This window comes from Schistocerca piceifrons, chromosome 5 (genome assembly GCF_021461385.2).
Source record: "Schistocerca piceifrons isolate TAMUIC-IGC-003096 chromosome 5, iqSchPice1.1, whole genome shotgun sequence".
In the NCBI taxonomy this organism is placed as follows: domain Eukaryota; kingdom Metazoa; phylum Arthropoda; class Insecta; order Orthoptera; family Acrididae; genus Schistocerca; species Schistocerca piceifrons.
In genome coordinates, this window is record NC_060142.1 from 292,979,693 (window position 1) to 292,994,530 (window position 14,838).

General features: G+C 40.8%; 1 protein-coding gene across 1 annotated transcript in view; it reads left to right on the forward strand.

The window, feature by feature from the left end:
- LOC124797974 (dystroglycan 1-like) overlaps nt 1-14,838 on the forward strand; it is a 137,896-nt gene that overhangs the window by 108,104 nt on the left and 14,954 nt on the right. The window contains exon 6 of the mRNA XM_047261144.1: nt 7,305-7,463. Within this exon, the coding sequence (XP_047117100.1) occupies nt 7,305-7,463 (159 nt within the window). The remainder of the gene's footprint in view (nt 1-7,304; nt 7,464-14,838) is intronic.

Here is a 14,838-nt window from a genome sequence, read left to right on the forward strand (position 1 = left end):
CTTTGTGACGTCTCTCTGCTTGGAATGCACCACCAGTACCAGCACAATTTTGAAGGCTACATATAGCACTGCCATCTGTTGGAACTTAGTGAAACTACAGGGGCTGCAGCAGGAGTATTCCACAATAAATTCTGCATTTTTCAACTGAAATTGGCTGAGATAAAAATATGTTGCATTAATTATTGAAACCCCCTTGTATTTAGGGCAGCAGCTTCTGTAAACCATAATGGGAACATGGTTCCCAACAGTTGCCTTCCAGTTGTTGTCCACCATTGAATTATCACTGTGTTGGATGGCAGATGTCATTGTTACTGCAAGTTTATGCACCGTCTCACGTTGTGACCTGTAAGACAATGCTAAAAGAAAAATGATGGTGACTCAAAGGTTAGTTTGTACTTCGCAACCATTTCAGTAAGTGGTGTTACGAGTTTTTTACCAAGTTGGAATAAGTACAGTATCATTTAATTTGCATTTTGATTTTTGGTGAGAAAACTGGTGATAGGAAAAGTGAAGTTGGATGATATTTATGTTGACCATTCACTATCAGTGAGAGTGAGTACAGTTATATATAAGTTCCATGAATGTAAATGTGGTCAAGCCATTTTTAATGAGGACGGCCCAGAACTCGTGAAAAATTTGATTACCAAAGAAATAATTTTAAAAAAGGCCATTCCTGATCATTAAACAAAAGTGCAGAGACTACAGGTGTGTTGGCAGGAAAAGCAATCGATATTTTAAATGATAAATTGTCGTAAAAAAAATTGTAGGCCCAATGGCTGTTGTGATGGTTGATGGTGGACAGGGGTGCAGCTTTCAATTTTGAATGTATGTTTATAGTAATTTAGGCAATATCTGAAAGACTTTTTGCCCAGGTTATCACCTTGGATGCGACCTAGTTTAATTTTACCTCATAATTCAAGAAACAATCAAAATGAAGGGTTGCTGTGGTGAAATTGGTCCCGTCCCCCAGAAGAGTTATTGTGACAGTTTCTGGGATGTGAAGGGTGAAGTCGTCGTAGGGGTCTTAGAAACAGGAAAAACTATCTCTGGACATCACTATAGACCAATTTGACTAGAAACTGAAGGAAACATGGCTCCATTTGTTAAAGGAAAAAAATGCTTGTTTCACTACTGTGGGGATCCAATGCATTTAGAGTTGTTACTCCTGCACAGCACATATTCACCTAAGCTGGCTTCTCATTACAAAACATGAAGATAAGGCTCACTGATATAAAATTATACTCAAACGAAGAGGTCATTGTTTAGATAGAGGTGTATTTTAGAGAGCTTGCTATTTTTAAGAGTGATTAAGAAATGGCCAGGATGTTTGAAATAGCATATATCCCAAAAAGGAAACTATATTGAAAAATAAATGTTTTTTAAAAAAGGCATCTACATTCCTAATGTACTTCTGAAACAACAATATACATTGAATACAGTGCAGGAGGGACCCTTTCCTAGTTCATATTCACCAAGAGTCTTATGCACATTGAATAGTCTTGCAAGACTAGGAAAGACTGGAAGACACTTCTGATTCTCAAAAGGAATAACTGCACAGAACTGCACACTAATACCCTTCATATGCTTCTGTTGAAAGACATGAGAAGATATCCTAAGCAAGAACACTGTGACATTTATCGAGGAAAAGAGGCTTTTTTCAAAAAAACTGCATGGTTTTAGAGAAATCACTTGCCAGTCACATACATTACATAATGTCTTACAAATAGTGTGTTCAGGTGCAAAGGTAGCTCTCACCTTCAATAAATTTTCAAATAGCAATGTAATCTCTGTATTACTGTTGACTGTGAACTAAGTTATTATTATAGATGTAGATATGCGAATGACCGCAAAAATTTTTGACTTAGATAACCCAGTAGATTACACTAGATAACAAATATGTAATAGAATTAAAGATACTGCTTATATTATAAACAAATAAAATGATTTGTTAGATAGGGTCAGTAGCACTCTTTTTGTTCACAATGCTTTTGTGTGCAAGAAAACATTTTCCTTAGGTGAGAGGAAAAAATACACGCAGAATGGCTTTGACAGTACCGTATTTCTACTTAATATGCACTCTGTCTTCAGGCCACGAGTGGCCTACCGGGACCATCCGACCGCCATATCATCCTCAGAGGAGGATGCGGATAGGAGGGGTGTGGGGTCAGCACACCATTCTCCTAGTCGTTATGATGGTATTCTTGACCAAAGTCACTACTATTCAGTCGAGTAGCTCCTCAATTGGCATCACGAGGCTGAGTGCACCCCGAAAAATGGCAACAGCGCATGATGGTGGCCTGGATGGTCACCCATCATTTCTACTTAATATACACAATGAAAATGCCTTTTAAATAAAAATAAAAGCAAAATATGTATTGCTATGAACAAGCGTGAGAACCAGATCATAACAGTCCACAAGATTAGTGGTAAAGATGTGGAGCTCACGACGACATTTAAATATCTGTGGGTTCACTGGCATGTAATTGTGTCTTTGTCATTTTAATTTTACATGGAAGTAAGGCTGTCATCTTCTGGTTTGGTACATTTGCAGCCTACTTAATTTTTCCAGGCCAACCATCTCACAATGTTCAAAACAGCTGCTAAGAATTTCTGTAATTTTATGCTTCAAATGAGCAGGATACATGTACTGTCATAAGTTTAGTAGATTGTAAACCAAGAGTTGTAGCAGCATTTCTTTTAGAAATATGACCGGCGCTATTTTAGGTCCTATTTATAAAATAGGCCACTTATGTGCAAGACCACATCACACACACTGATAGACTATAAGCCCCGTCTGTCGACTTCCCTTGATGAAATGTGTGTTCTGTGAGTAAATACTTACTACATTTAGGATGTCAAATCAAACACCTTTCAGCCATGTAATTTCCAAACTGTTATTTTATTTGGCTACCAGTTTTTGTGATTTACTATGCCATCTTCAGGCACCCTGACTGACATGTGGGAAGATTCCAACCTCAGTTCCAGTCAAAACAGGGATCAGCATTCAACTACTGGCATCTGTAGGTTTCTGTTTGATACAGTGATCACTTCAACCATGATCTGCCAAGATGATGATGGTTGAAGTGATTGCTTATCAATCAGAAATCTATAGATACTGGTATTTGAATGCTGGCCCTATTTTGACTGGAACTGAGGTTGAAATCTTCCTACACATTGGTCAGGGGGGCCTGAAGATGGCGTAGTAAATCGCCAAAACTGGTAGCCAAATAAAATAACAGTTTGGAAATTAGACAGCTGAATGGTTTTTGATCCAACGTTCTGTACTGAACAGTTAAGTCCCGTAACCATCTCTGAAAAGATGGACATGCACCAGAAAATGTGGATAATACAAAATGGTAACCAGTAAGAGCTATATCTTGGACATGCAATCTACATATCAATACAAGACAGCTTGAACATCCTGCCCGAATCACATGCCACAGAATTTAATATTTCACCAGATTTACATTGGTCAACTTTAACAAATGGTTGCAGGTACCCGTTTTTTTAAGGACCAGTAGTACATGTTGTGAAGATTCACATGCTATTGGTACATAGTGCCTCACCTATGAAAAACGTCCTGGCAGTTGGTATCTGCACCCATTTGTTCAATTTGTCACTATGAAATTTGCAGTGAAATATGAAATTTTGTGGCATGCAATACTAGAGGACAATCTAATGTTCAACCTGTTTTGTACAGACATGCAGATGTATGTCCATTGTATATTCCCATTGACTACCATTCTGTACTATCCACTTTTCCTAGTGTTTGACCTATTTTTAATAACTGTACAATCATGGGACACACATTTGACATTGTCAGGATGTCTGTCAGTGCCCAGACACTACTGCATACATAATACAACACTTACAGGCAATGAACGTTATCCAGGGTGTCCCATTTATCTTGACCACCCTAAATAACTGTTTGTCCAGATGCAAAGTACAAAATGTTTCAAGCAAATGTTCTCTAGCCATCAAGGGGACATCAATCAGCATGATTAAATTCATTGTAGCTTTGTTTTTTAGAAAGATATGAACAGCGGTATGACTTTTTTAAATGGCGCCCTGTATTTTTTATTCGGTAATTCATTTCCTCTCCAAAAGAGCTATTCAAAAATGTATCACAGTGTACCATTCACTGAAACACAACATTTTTAATTACATAAAACAACATTGACGTTCAGGTACCCGGGGTAATGGAACACTCTCACGTGCTGACGTTGACAGAGGACAAATGTAAACATAAGTAGAATGCACACCCTTCATTCCATCAACCATTGTCAGTTGAAGAGTTGTGTGAGTAGAATGTACACCAATGAAGAGAATGTAGAAATGCTACTCATCTGTGGGGAACGTAAGTTAGCAGAACAGTAATTGCAATACTGGTTTCTTATGTATGAGTACATTTAGTACAGTAGTTTAGCCCTTTTAAATACTGTTATGTAGAGTTATCATACACATACAGTAAAGGCTGTCCTTCCTGCATATTGCATTGACATAACGTTTCTTTTATTGTTGTTGTTGTTGTTGTTGTTGTTGTTGTTGTTGTTGAATGTAGGCGGAATGCTACGCAGGTAGCGGAACTGTGCAGTTAGCAATATCCTGACAAGAACCCACCTTCCTGACAGATGTTTTCTCGTCTTGTTGCAACCCACAACAATGCAGTCATCGTAGCACTCGCACAGACGAAGCTACCGAAGTTAATGTTCCCGCTTCCGTTGCTATGAATCCACATGTGAGCACACGACAGCTTAAACATGAGATTGGCACTCTTAAAACCAGTGTACCTCATATTCTTACATGTTACCTCTTCCATCCTTACGATGTACACCTACATCAAGAATTGCATGGGAATGATTTCCAGAATTGTGTACAGTTCTGTCAGTGGGCACAGCAGCAAATCCTCACCAACCCGAACTTCTTCTCCAATGTTCTATTTTATCAATGAATGTTCCTTCTCAAACGAAGGACAGGTAAACTCGAGGGACATGCATTATTGGTCCAGCAACAACCCACAATGGCTTAGACTGGTGGAGCATCAGTGTCAGTGTGGAGTTAATGTCTGGTTTGGGATGTTTGGTACTACAATTATTGGCCCTTATTTCATCAGTGGTAGTCTAAACGGCACAATGTATGCCAATTTCCTCAGATGAATTCTTCCTCCTATTCTGGATGACATGCCGCTAAGAACCAGTACGCTTATGTGGTGTCCAGCACATAATGCCTTCCGTGCACATCGTGTTCTGAACTGAAGGTGTCCTGCCAGATGGATTGGTCGAAGAGGAACAGTTTCTTGCCCTGCTAGGTCTCCTGATTTAAATCCATCGGCCTTTTTTCTTTGTGGATGCATTAAAGATGTTTATCTCGATATTCCAGCAACTCCAGATGACATGCAGGATGGTATCGTGCTTGCTTTTAATTCTCTTCACCAGGCAACACTGGAAGCAGCAAATAATTCTTTCGTTCAATGGGTGCACCAGTGTATCAGTGTCCAGGGTCACCACTTTGAGCACCTTTGAATGTTCTACTCCTGGGCAATGGCACAGGAGAGTCAAAGTCAATTTTGTGTTATGTTTTTACTTGGTTTTCATTTGTTTTCAGACAACTCCAGCAAGTGGAAGAGTTTGTGATCCTGGGCTCAAAGTCAATGTTGTGTTATGAAATTAATAACATTATGTTTCAGTGAATGGTACACTGTGATACATTTTTGAATAGGTCTTTAGGAGAGGAAACGAATTACCAAGTAAAAAATACAGGGTGCCATTTAAAAAAATCATACTGCTGTTCATATCTTTATAAAAAACAAAGCTACAATGAACACAATCATGCTGACTGATGTCCCCTTGATGGCTCAGGAACATTTGCTTGAAACATTTTGTAATTGGCCTCTGGACAAACAGTTATTTAGGGTGGTCAAGATAAGTGCCTTCATGATGGGCATGTGCAGAAATTTTTCCAAGAGAAGGCAAGATGTAAAACTTGTCAGTTTTATACAACTGATTCGATGAGTTTGAAAATCTGTCATACCCTAAGAACTAAATTTGACAAGTAGTGCAGAAAACTAATTTTATCTTAAAAGTTTGATTGTTATCTAGTTAGTATTTTTAAGGCACATAACTTGGGTGTGTAAACTGTAAGCATGTGTCAATCGTATATGCAAAGTATGTGTGTTTATGCTACTAATATGAATGTGGATGCCACGTGGGGTAGCCGTATAGTCTGAGACGCCTTGTCATGGTTCGCGGAGCTACCCCCCTTGGAGGTTCGAGTCCTCCCTTGGGCATGGGTGTGTGCATTGTCCTTAGTGTAAGTTAGTTTACATTAGATTAAGTAGTGAGTAAGCCTAGGTACCAATGACTTCAGCAGTTTGGTCCCTTAGGAACTTATCACAAATTTCCAAATTTGAATATGGATGCCACCTTTTTGATTCAACGAACTGAAATTACATCCTCATATGAAAAAATCCAGGATATCCAACAAGTTAAGAAATAAGGCTTAAAAATATTCACAAAAACAATTTACTGAAATGAGGCAATCATTTTGTTAATTTTTTCTTTGACGTAAAGTCATTTTTCAGTTGTACTGGTAACTGATTTTCACTGATCGTGCCAAACATCCTGATGTGTTTCTAAATGTTAAATTATGGCATACAGTTCCTTTTAAATAACAAAGCTGAATGTTAAATCTTCTGCATCTGACTGCCTACACAGAGATTATTAATACCCCTTCTCATCCAATAACTTCTCTCAGTAACATTTTTGTTTGTCATTGAAAATGCTGTTGTTCTGGTGGGCACATTGTGCATCATTATCTGTGAATGTTAAATGTTGATGAGAGATCACAAAAGTACATACAAATTTGTAAGACACCAAGTGACCATCCTCCATGAGGATGCTTTCTATTATTAGGAAGCTGCAGCCTTGTATGATGATCTTTCATTAAAAACTAAAAGAGAGATTTCTGCCGAAGGGAAACTGATATATAATAAAACTAGTGCTGGACTGAAAACATTTGTTTTCATCTTAGGGTGGCAGGCAAGTGCATCACAGAGCAGCGACAGACCTGTAGGGATCTTTATCTCATATGATGACAAAATGCTGAACAACTATTTAAAGCGAGAAATTTATGCTTCCCAGTTTTTCTGGTGTCTGTTGCATACACACACTTCTTTGCAGATGATTTCTTGATTACCAGCCCAGTTTCACTAACTGTCAAGAATACTTTTTTTTTCTCCCATGATTGTAGTGAACATTGTACTGTTAGAATTTCAGTGTCTTCCTAATTTGTGATTTGTTCGGCAGGTGGGCTGTGAAGGTCAACTGCGAAAGCACTACTCACAACTAGTCAACCAGCTGAAGCAACAGGCCCATGATGGGACACTGGCTGAAGTTCTCCAGCTGCCTGTTATTGGCTGGCATGTAAAGACTGAAACATCTTCCAGTCACAGAGAAAGGAGAGAGGTAACCACTTTACAAAATTTTATTCAAAACCAAATACAGATACTGGAAGTGTAAACAATGAAAACTGTGCCATTTTTATGTAGTCTTACGTATTAGTATTAGTTTTTTTTATGTGTTTAACCGTTCTATCGAACTCTCATAAAATATATATGACTTCAAACTTCTGATTGCTTTACAAATGGGTTAAAGCAGGTAAGCAAGAGAGAGTTTGAAACAATGTTTAAAGTTTATTGGCTGTTAAGGCCACTCATTCACAAATACTGGATGAATGAATTACTGGTACTTGTGTGCAGTGAGTAGCACTGCCACAAGGCATATACACAGTTTTAACTATAATGCTTGTCTTATTGTGTTAAACCTTTAACTGTACATTACATCTGTTAATGATTAAATTGTGACAACATTTTACATTTTTAAATGGACTCAGTAATTATATGAAATAATGAAAATCAAGTTTTTGTTGCCCATGGAAGCCATGAATAGGCAACCTCCAACTGGGATAGGGTGCCATGAACTGGGCTAGCCATTTAGTAATATAGTAGATGGTATTAAGAGTCATAAACTTACGCAGAAAATTCAAGCTAATACACAGTTTACAAACATCTGAGTATTGAAGCCAGTGTGCTGATATGTCTAAAGAACATTACTATCTGTATTGGATGGTAGAATCAAACAGTGCCAAGTCCAAGCTGTAATATCAACAATATCAAGAAAAGGATAGATTGCAATTCTTCGTAAAGATGGCACGTTGAGTTGTTGCAGACAGACATGATGAAAAGACTGTTGCTGCTTATAAGCTTTCAGCTAAAGCCTTCTTCACAAAAGAGAAACCCCCCCCCCCCCCCCCACACACACACACGAAAAAAAATCCATCTGTGGCACAGAAAAGTGTCTGTGCCTACATGATGTTAGAGTGCACCCAGAGTTGACTAATACAATTGTGATGAACTAAAATGTAATCAGATGCAATCTGAGGTGAATTTTAACTAAAATAATCCAGGAATCAAATTAGATAATAGTGATGGAATTAGATTAGGAAATGAGACACTAAAGGTAGGTAATCAGTTTTATTATCTGGGCAGAAAAATAACTGATGATGGCTGAAGCAGATAGGATATAAAATGCATACTGGCAATATCAATAAAATGCAATTTTGTCATATGATGGCATGATGGAGACTGTGGCTGTTGTTTGAAGACAAATGTTGATGGTGTTAGGACAGCAACCAGCCACAAATTTACTTTGAGTTCCTTTATTCAAAGGAAATCGTTACCGGTTTCAAATCATCGTGATTCATCATCAGACGGTTTACATGCTTTCTTTATGACATTTGGTGTGTTTTTATAGATTAATTGTGAAACGTCAGTTTCGAGTGTTTGTTTTCATAACTTTCGTCCAACCGATGTAAATGCATTCCCACTGCATCCTCGTTGTTGCGCACGTAAATAGTTCTCACTGTACAAGCATGGTTAAAATGATCTCAGCGACAAATCTAAAGTGTACAGTGAGAACTATTTATGTGTGCAACAACGAGGATGCAGTGGGAGTGCATTTACATCGGTTGGACAAAAGTTATGAAAACAAACACTCAAAACCGACGTTTCATGACAATTAATCTATAAAAACACACTAATTGTCATAAAGAAAGCGTGTAAACCATCTGATGATGAATCACAACGATTCGAAACCGGTAACGGTTTCCTTTGAATAAAGGAACTCAAAGTAAATTTGTGGCTGGTTGCTGTCCTAACACCATCAACATAGCAATAAAAGTTTCTGAAAAAGAGAACTTTAACAGTGAATATCAGTTCAAATGTTAGGAAGTATTTTGTGGTAGCTTTGTATAGAATGTAGCCTAGTATGGAGGTGAAACATGGGTAATAAGCAGTTCAGATGAGAAGACAACAAAAGCTTTTGAAATATTGCGCTACAGAAGAATGTTGAAAATTAGATGGACAGATCAAGCAACTAATGAGGATGTACTAAATCAGATTGGGGAAAAAAGAAACTTATGGCACAACTTCACTAAAAGAAGAGGTCTACTGATAGGACACATTTCGAGGCATCAAAGAATGCTGCATGCTGTGCAGATTTGAACAGTGTGTGAGATGTTGGTTGCCCTGGTGAGGAGGGCAGCTCAGTGCTGACCACTAAGACCCTGCCAGCGAGGTATAGCTGGCCGCTACTTCAGTGAAGTACAAAAAGTCATTCATTGTTGAGGGAGATGGGGTAGCTGTGATCCATCATCGTCATTAAGGGAATCGAGGCAACTCAGATGTCCTGTACAGCGGATTGATCAGCGAACCACATGTGTACTTTGGAAAATAACATGGAGGATGGCAGTTGTGGGTGGAATTGGCATATGTTGCATGACAGCAACAAAAGCGATTCTGCACTGGCATGAAGTGAGCAGGGGCATGTTGCACAGGTGCAGACATGATGCAGTTTGTCATTTTCTGCGCTGGTGGAGATGCATGTGTGTCAAAAGTGGGGGTTTCTTGATGGTGTGCAAAGGTCACTGCTCTGGCCAGGGAATGGTGACATCAGCTTCGGCGAAATTCGTGCAGGATGGGGCCAGCTTGTTGTTGGTGAGCCATCATTTGTATTGTCGTCGTAGTTGTGTGTCATGCCAGCTGCCTCTGTTATCAATATTATCAATGAACAGTCTGTGAGAGTATATTCGATCAGCGGGTTGAAGTCACGGGTCCAATGATTCATGCTTGTGACTGACCATGGCTAGCTGGACTTGCAGGGGGAGCTGGCAACCCTTTTTTTTCCTTTATTAAAACAACCATATATGTACATAAGCACAAAAACAAAATATTGAAGAGCTGGAACTGATTCAACACGAATTGTATCCTACAATAGACTGAAGAACACATTTCAATATAGTGCCATTTGTAAGCTTACAAAATAGAACATAAATAGTAAACTGACAATAGCCTCTTCAGTCCAGACAGAGACATAGATCTGAAATGCAAACATATATATAATTGATTGTCTTAACTGGAATGACAGTTCTGTCATTTGATTCATAATCGTCCAAACTCAAAGTCATTTGGAGCACACAAACGGATAACAAGAGATGCACAGGAACATAAATTAATGAAAATGTCATAATGAAGTTAATAACACCATTGAGAAGTCGGGAGTAGTCCTAGGAACTGGTATAACCCCTTATTCGTTGTGTATTTTGTTCGCTACATAGTCTTGCATGTGATTTGTGTCCTTACCGGCATCGAGAATTACCCTACGCCTTGTTTTTCAAAAATTATGTCTAACATGTTAGCAAACATCTTCCTGCAATTTGGGTAATGTTTCATCTTCCAGCATGCCATTCTCATGTAAGCCTCGAAACTAATGAGATTATCTTCACTATTGTGGATGATGATATATGTCACAAACTGTCCTAACATCCACATCACGATGTTGTTCTTGGTAGCGGGAAAATGTTTCGCGTCCGGCCAGAGCAGGATGTCGGTGCAGTGGCTGGCTGGGCTGCTGCGGGTAATCAGGCCCAGCCTCTGCTGCACCCATTTCCAGTTAATGGGATGACCGCCACAAGTGAAGCAATGGCGTAAGGTGTCGACCAGACCACAGCGGACCCATTTATCACTGTCAATTAAACCAATTCTATGCAACCTTTCATTAGTGGGTATAACATCGTTTACCACTTTATACCATGTGGACGCCACTTCAGCAGTGTGGACGGTTAAACTTATGTTGTCCCAAACTGCCTTCCAATGAACACTCGGGTATTTAAGTTCAGTGGGATTCCGGACTATTGGAGATGTCCTTCTTTTTAATAACAGGTGCGTCGTCAGTAAATCCTGCGTGAAACAATGTCCATCAATATAGCTTACTTCAAGAAAAAACTGCTTGACATGTCATAGTTTGTAATGTATTTTACCTACATCAATGGGTGGATGCGTATCGGTGGGTTGTAAGGTTCGGAAGAGCCAACTGGTTACGCTGAGAGGTTCCTTATCCAACAAATGGGTGATTCGTTTAATATATAACGCAGTACACTTTCGGTTAATGTCAGGCATGTTTAGTCCACCAGCCTGTCTGGAAGACGTCAGTGTGGTGTATTTCACTTTGAACAGATGCCCTTGCCAGATATATCTATTAGAGAGTTTCATCATGTGTTTGGCCTGCATCTTGGGGACTGGAAATAGTTGGGCCATATAGTACGTTTTACTGAATATATAACTGCTGAGGAGTCGTACGCGTTGGAGAATGTTAACGGACCGCCAATTGTTTTCATGGATGGCACCTTGCATTTTATTGGTGACCTGCTTCCAATTTTTTGCATTCATTTTTAGCGGGCATTTGTCGATAATCATCCCCAGAGTGGTGTGGGTTTCGACACGCTTCGCCCAAGGTATAATAACTGCATCGAATCCTCGAATGTTGACAAAGGTGCATTTACCGGCGTTGATTTTAGCACCGGAAGCATGACAGTACTCGTCTACCGCGGTCTTGAGGGTTGATACGTCTCTGTCGTTGCGCAACAACACTCCGACGTCGTCGGCGTAAGCACGAACCATGAAGGACGTCCCGGCGATTGAAAGGCCTGCAAGTTTGTCATGAATAGAGCGTAAGAGTGGCTTGAGTGATAAAACAAATAACATCATGGAGAGAGGGCTCCCCTGCGGCACTCTTCTTTGGACCTCAGTGGGTTGAGTAAGCTGTCCATTTACGCTGATTCTGGTTGTAATGCCCGTGACGAAATGTTGCACGACATTTATAACCCGTTGCTCAAAACCACAACGCTGCAGTAGCTGTAGGAGGTACTCGTGGCTGACGTGATCAAAAGCCTTGCAAAAGTCGATAAACAGCAATGCGAGATTCACGTTAGAGACTGACACTATGGCTATTACATGTCTATATTCCGAAAGGGGCGTCATAATAGTGCGACCAGGGATGCATGGTTGATGGTTGTGAATCACTTGCTTCATTAACGGAGACAATCTGCTGCTGAGTGCTCTGGCGAAGGTTTTGTAATCAAAATTGAGTAAAGTAATAGGTCGGAAGTTATCTAAGGTTTTTCGGTGTTTGCTTTTTGGTATCAATACAATTCGGCCTTCCTTCATTTCGGCCGGCACGTCACTCCCACGCATCACTTCATTGAGAACATCTGTAAAAGCGTGTCCGATTACGGGCCAGACGCGCACATAAAATTCCCGTGGCAAACCATCAGGGCCAGGGGATTTATTTGATGGCGAGCCAGAAATCAGTTCAAGGACTTCGTCTGGAGCAAAATTGTGTACGACCGCCGAGTTGTCCGCAGGCGTGACTATGGTGGGCAGAGCACGCACGGTATCGCCGTCATCATCACCATATGTATCGCATTGCGAGGACAGATCCGTGACATACCGGTAAACTGCAGTAAGTATCTCAATCTGTCGGGTCAAACGGAGTCCGTCATCTGTGTCCAGCTTCCCGGTAAAAGCTTGCTTGTGATGGGTACGATGTTTTATGAGGTGATACAGCAATGCAAGTTCGTCCTCTTGAAGCGATTTTGCTTTAGATCTGATCTTCAGTCCTTCAAGCTGCGTTCGCTTTATGCCTATAAGCTACGCCTTTTTTTGTTTGATGGTCGTGAGCTGTGCGTTGGTTGGTGTCGTAGTCGCATACAACTCTCACAGAACTGTTTGGTAAAAATCAATCGTGCGTTTGACATCTTGCGCCCGTTGCCAACTGTAGTTTCTTAAAGATAATCGCATTTTCCATTTGACCACAGCATTCCACCAGGCTATCTTGCTCGGATATCTGCAGCATTGCTTGAGACAATCCGCCCATGTCGTGGAGATGACATCTTGTAGCAAGGCATCGGCGAGAATAGAAACATTTAGGCTCCACGGAATCCTATGCCATTTAGTATGCCAGATTTATCATGACACAGAGGGCGCAGTGGTCGGAGAAGCTAGCCGGAATGACATTGGCGTCCAGAACATGTTGGCAAATGTTCTCAGAGATGTACAAACGGTCTAGATGGCTACATGCAGTGGTGGTCAGGTACGTGTACTTTACCAGGGTAGGAAATTTTAGTTCCCATGCATCCTTCAGCTGCAGGTGGCGCACCAGATCATGTAGTTCCCTACAGTAATTAAAGTTTGGCGATTGGTCTTTCCTGTAGATCACACAGTTGAAATCACCACTAATTATCAACTGGGTTGGGTTGCGGCGTAGCAAGTATATGATGTCTTGTTTAAAGAAGTTAGCTCTTTCTGATTTTAAGGTCGTTTCAGATTGAGCATAGATATTGACGAGGGTGACATCAAAAATTTGGCAAGCTGTGCCTCTACCGGAGTCCAACATTTCAATATTGCTCACTGGGATTCCGTCTCGTGATAGAATGGCCATACCTGTACCCCCGTCCGCCATGGTGTTTACAATTGTTGCAAATCCTGATACATGAAAACTTAAGATAGACACTTCCTGTAACAGAATTATATCAGCTTCGGACTCATAGATAAACTGCCGTAGCATTGCTAATTTTAAATCTGTCCTAACTCTATTAATGTTCAGGGACAAAAACTTATAAGCTTGACTCATGATCATCCGAGACTTGTGGGTGATGGGAAGTGTAGGAAGCCCAGTCCATCTCACCGTCGGACTTCGAACCTACATCCACAGGTTTTGTACCGGTTTTTGCGCTGACTTTACTTTTTGAGTTACTTCCGGCCACGGAGTCCTTTGGTTTAACTTTATTTTTCCGTCACAAAGGTGTCCGAAGTGTCATTGAAGACGGCAGAGTCAGCGAGTCATGGCTGTAAGCAGTATGTGAAAGTCCTTGCTTCGGAATGGGTGACGGCAATTCCGAAGACGCGGCTTCAGTAGGCTCACTGCGTTTGTTTGGAGCCGCACTGGCTGTTTGTGTACAGCTGTCCGGGTCCTCGTGTTGTTTGGAAGCAGTTTCGAGGTGGCGGCTGTTTATGTTATGCTCTACACCGCCTGCTTCATCCGCCGTGTTTACGAGTTGCAGTTGACTGACTGCCGCCTCTTGTGTGTTGGCCACCTGCGGCGAGTCGGCAAGTGACATCGGAACGGATTGCTGTAAACACTCGGCTGCACTCGTATTGACAGTTTTTGCGTCGGGCGGTTGAATGGGAATTTGGCGGGCCGTAACTGAGCCATCCGACACATGCGTGTCCTGTGTGGAGGCCCGTGGCTCCACGTCATCGGTTTGATTTTTCACTACCTGTTCGCCGGAACCACTACCGTCACTTATAGTACATCGTCGTTTGTTACCGACAGATAATGCAACACCGGTGGCTAAGGGGTGACTGGCCACAGGTTTTTGAGGCAAGGGTGGGAAGGTGCTGTTACCGAGATCGTTGTCTTCTGACACAGATGCACTCGGTTGGGA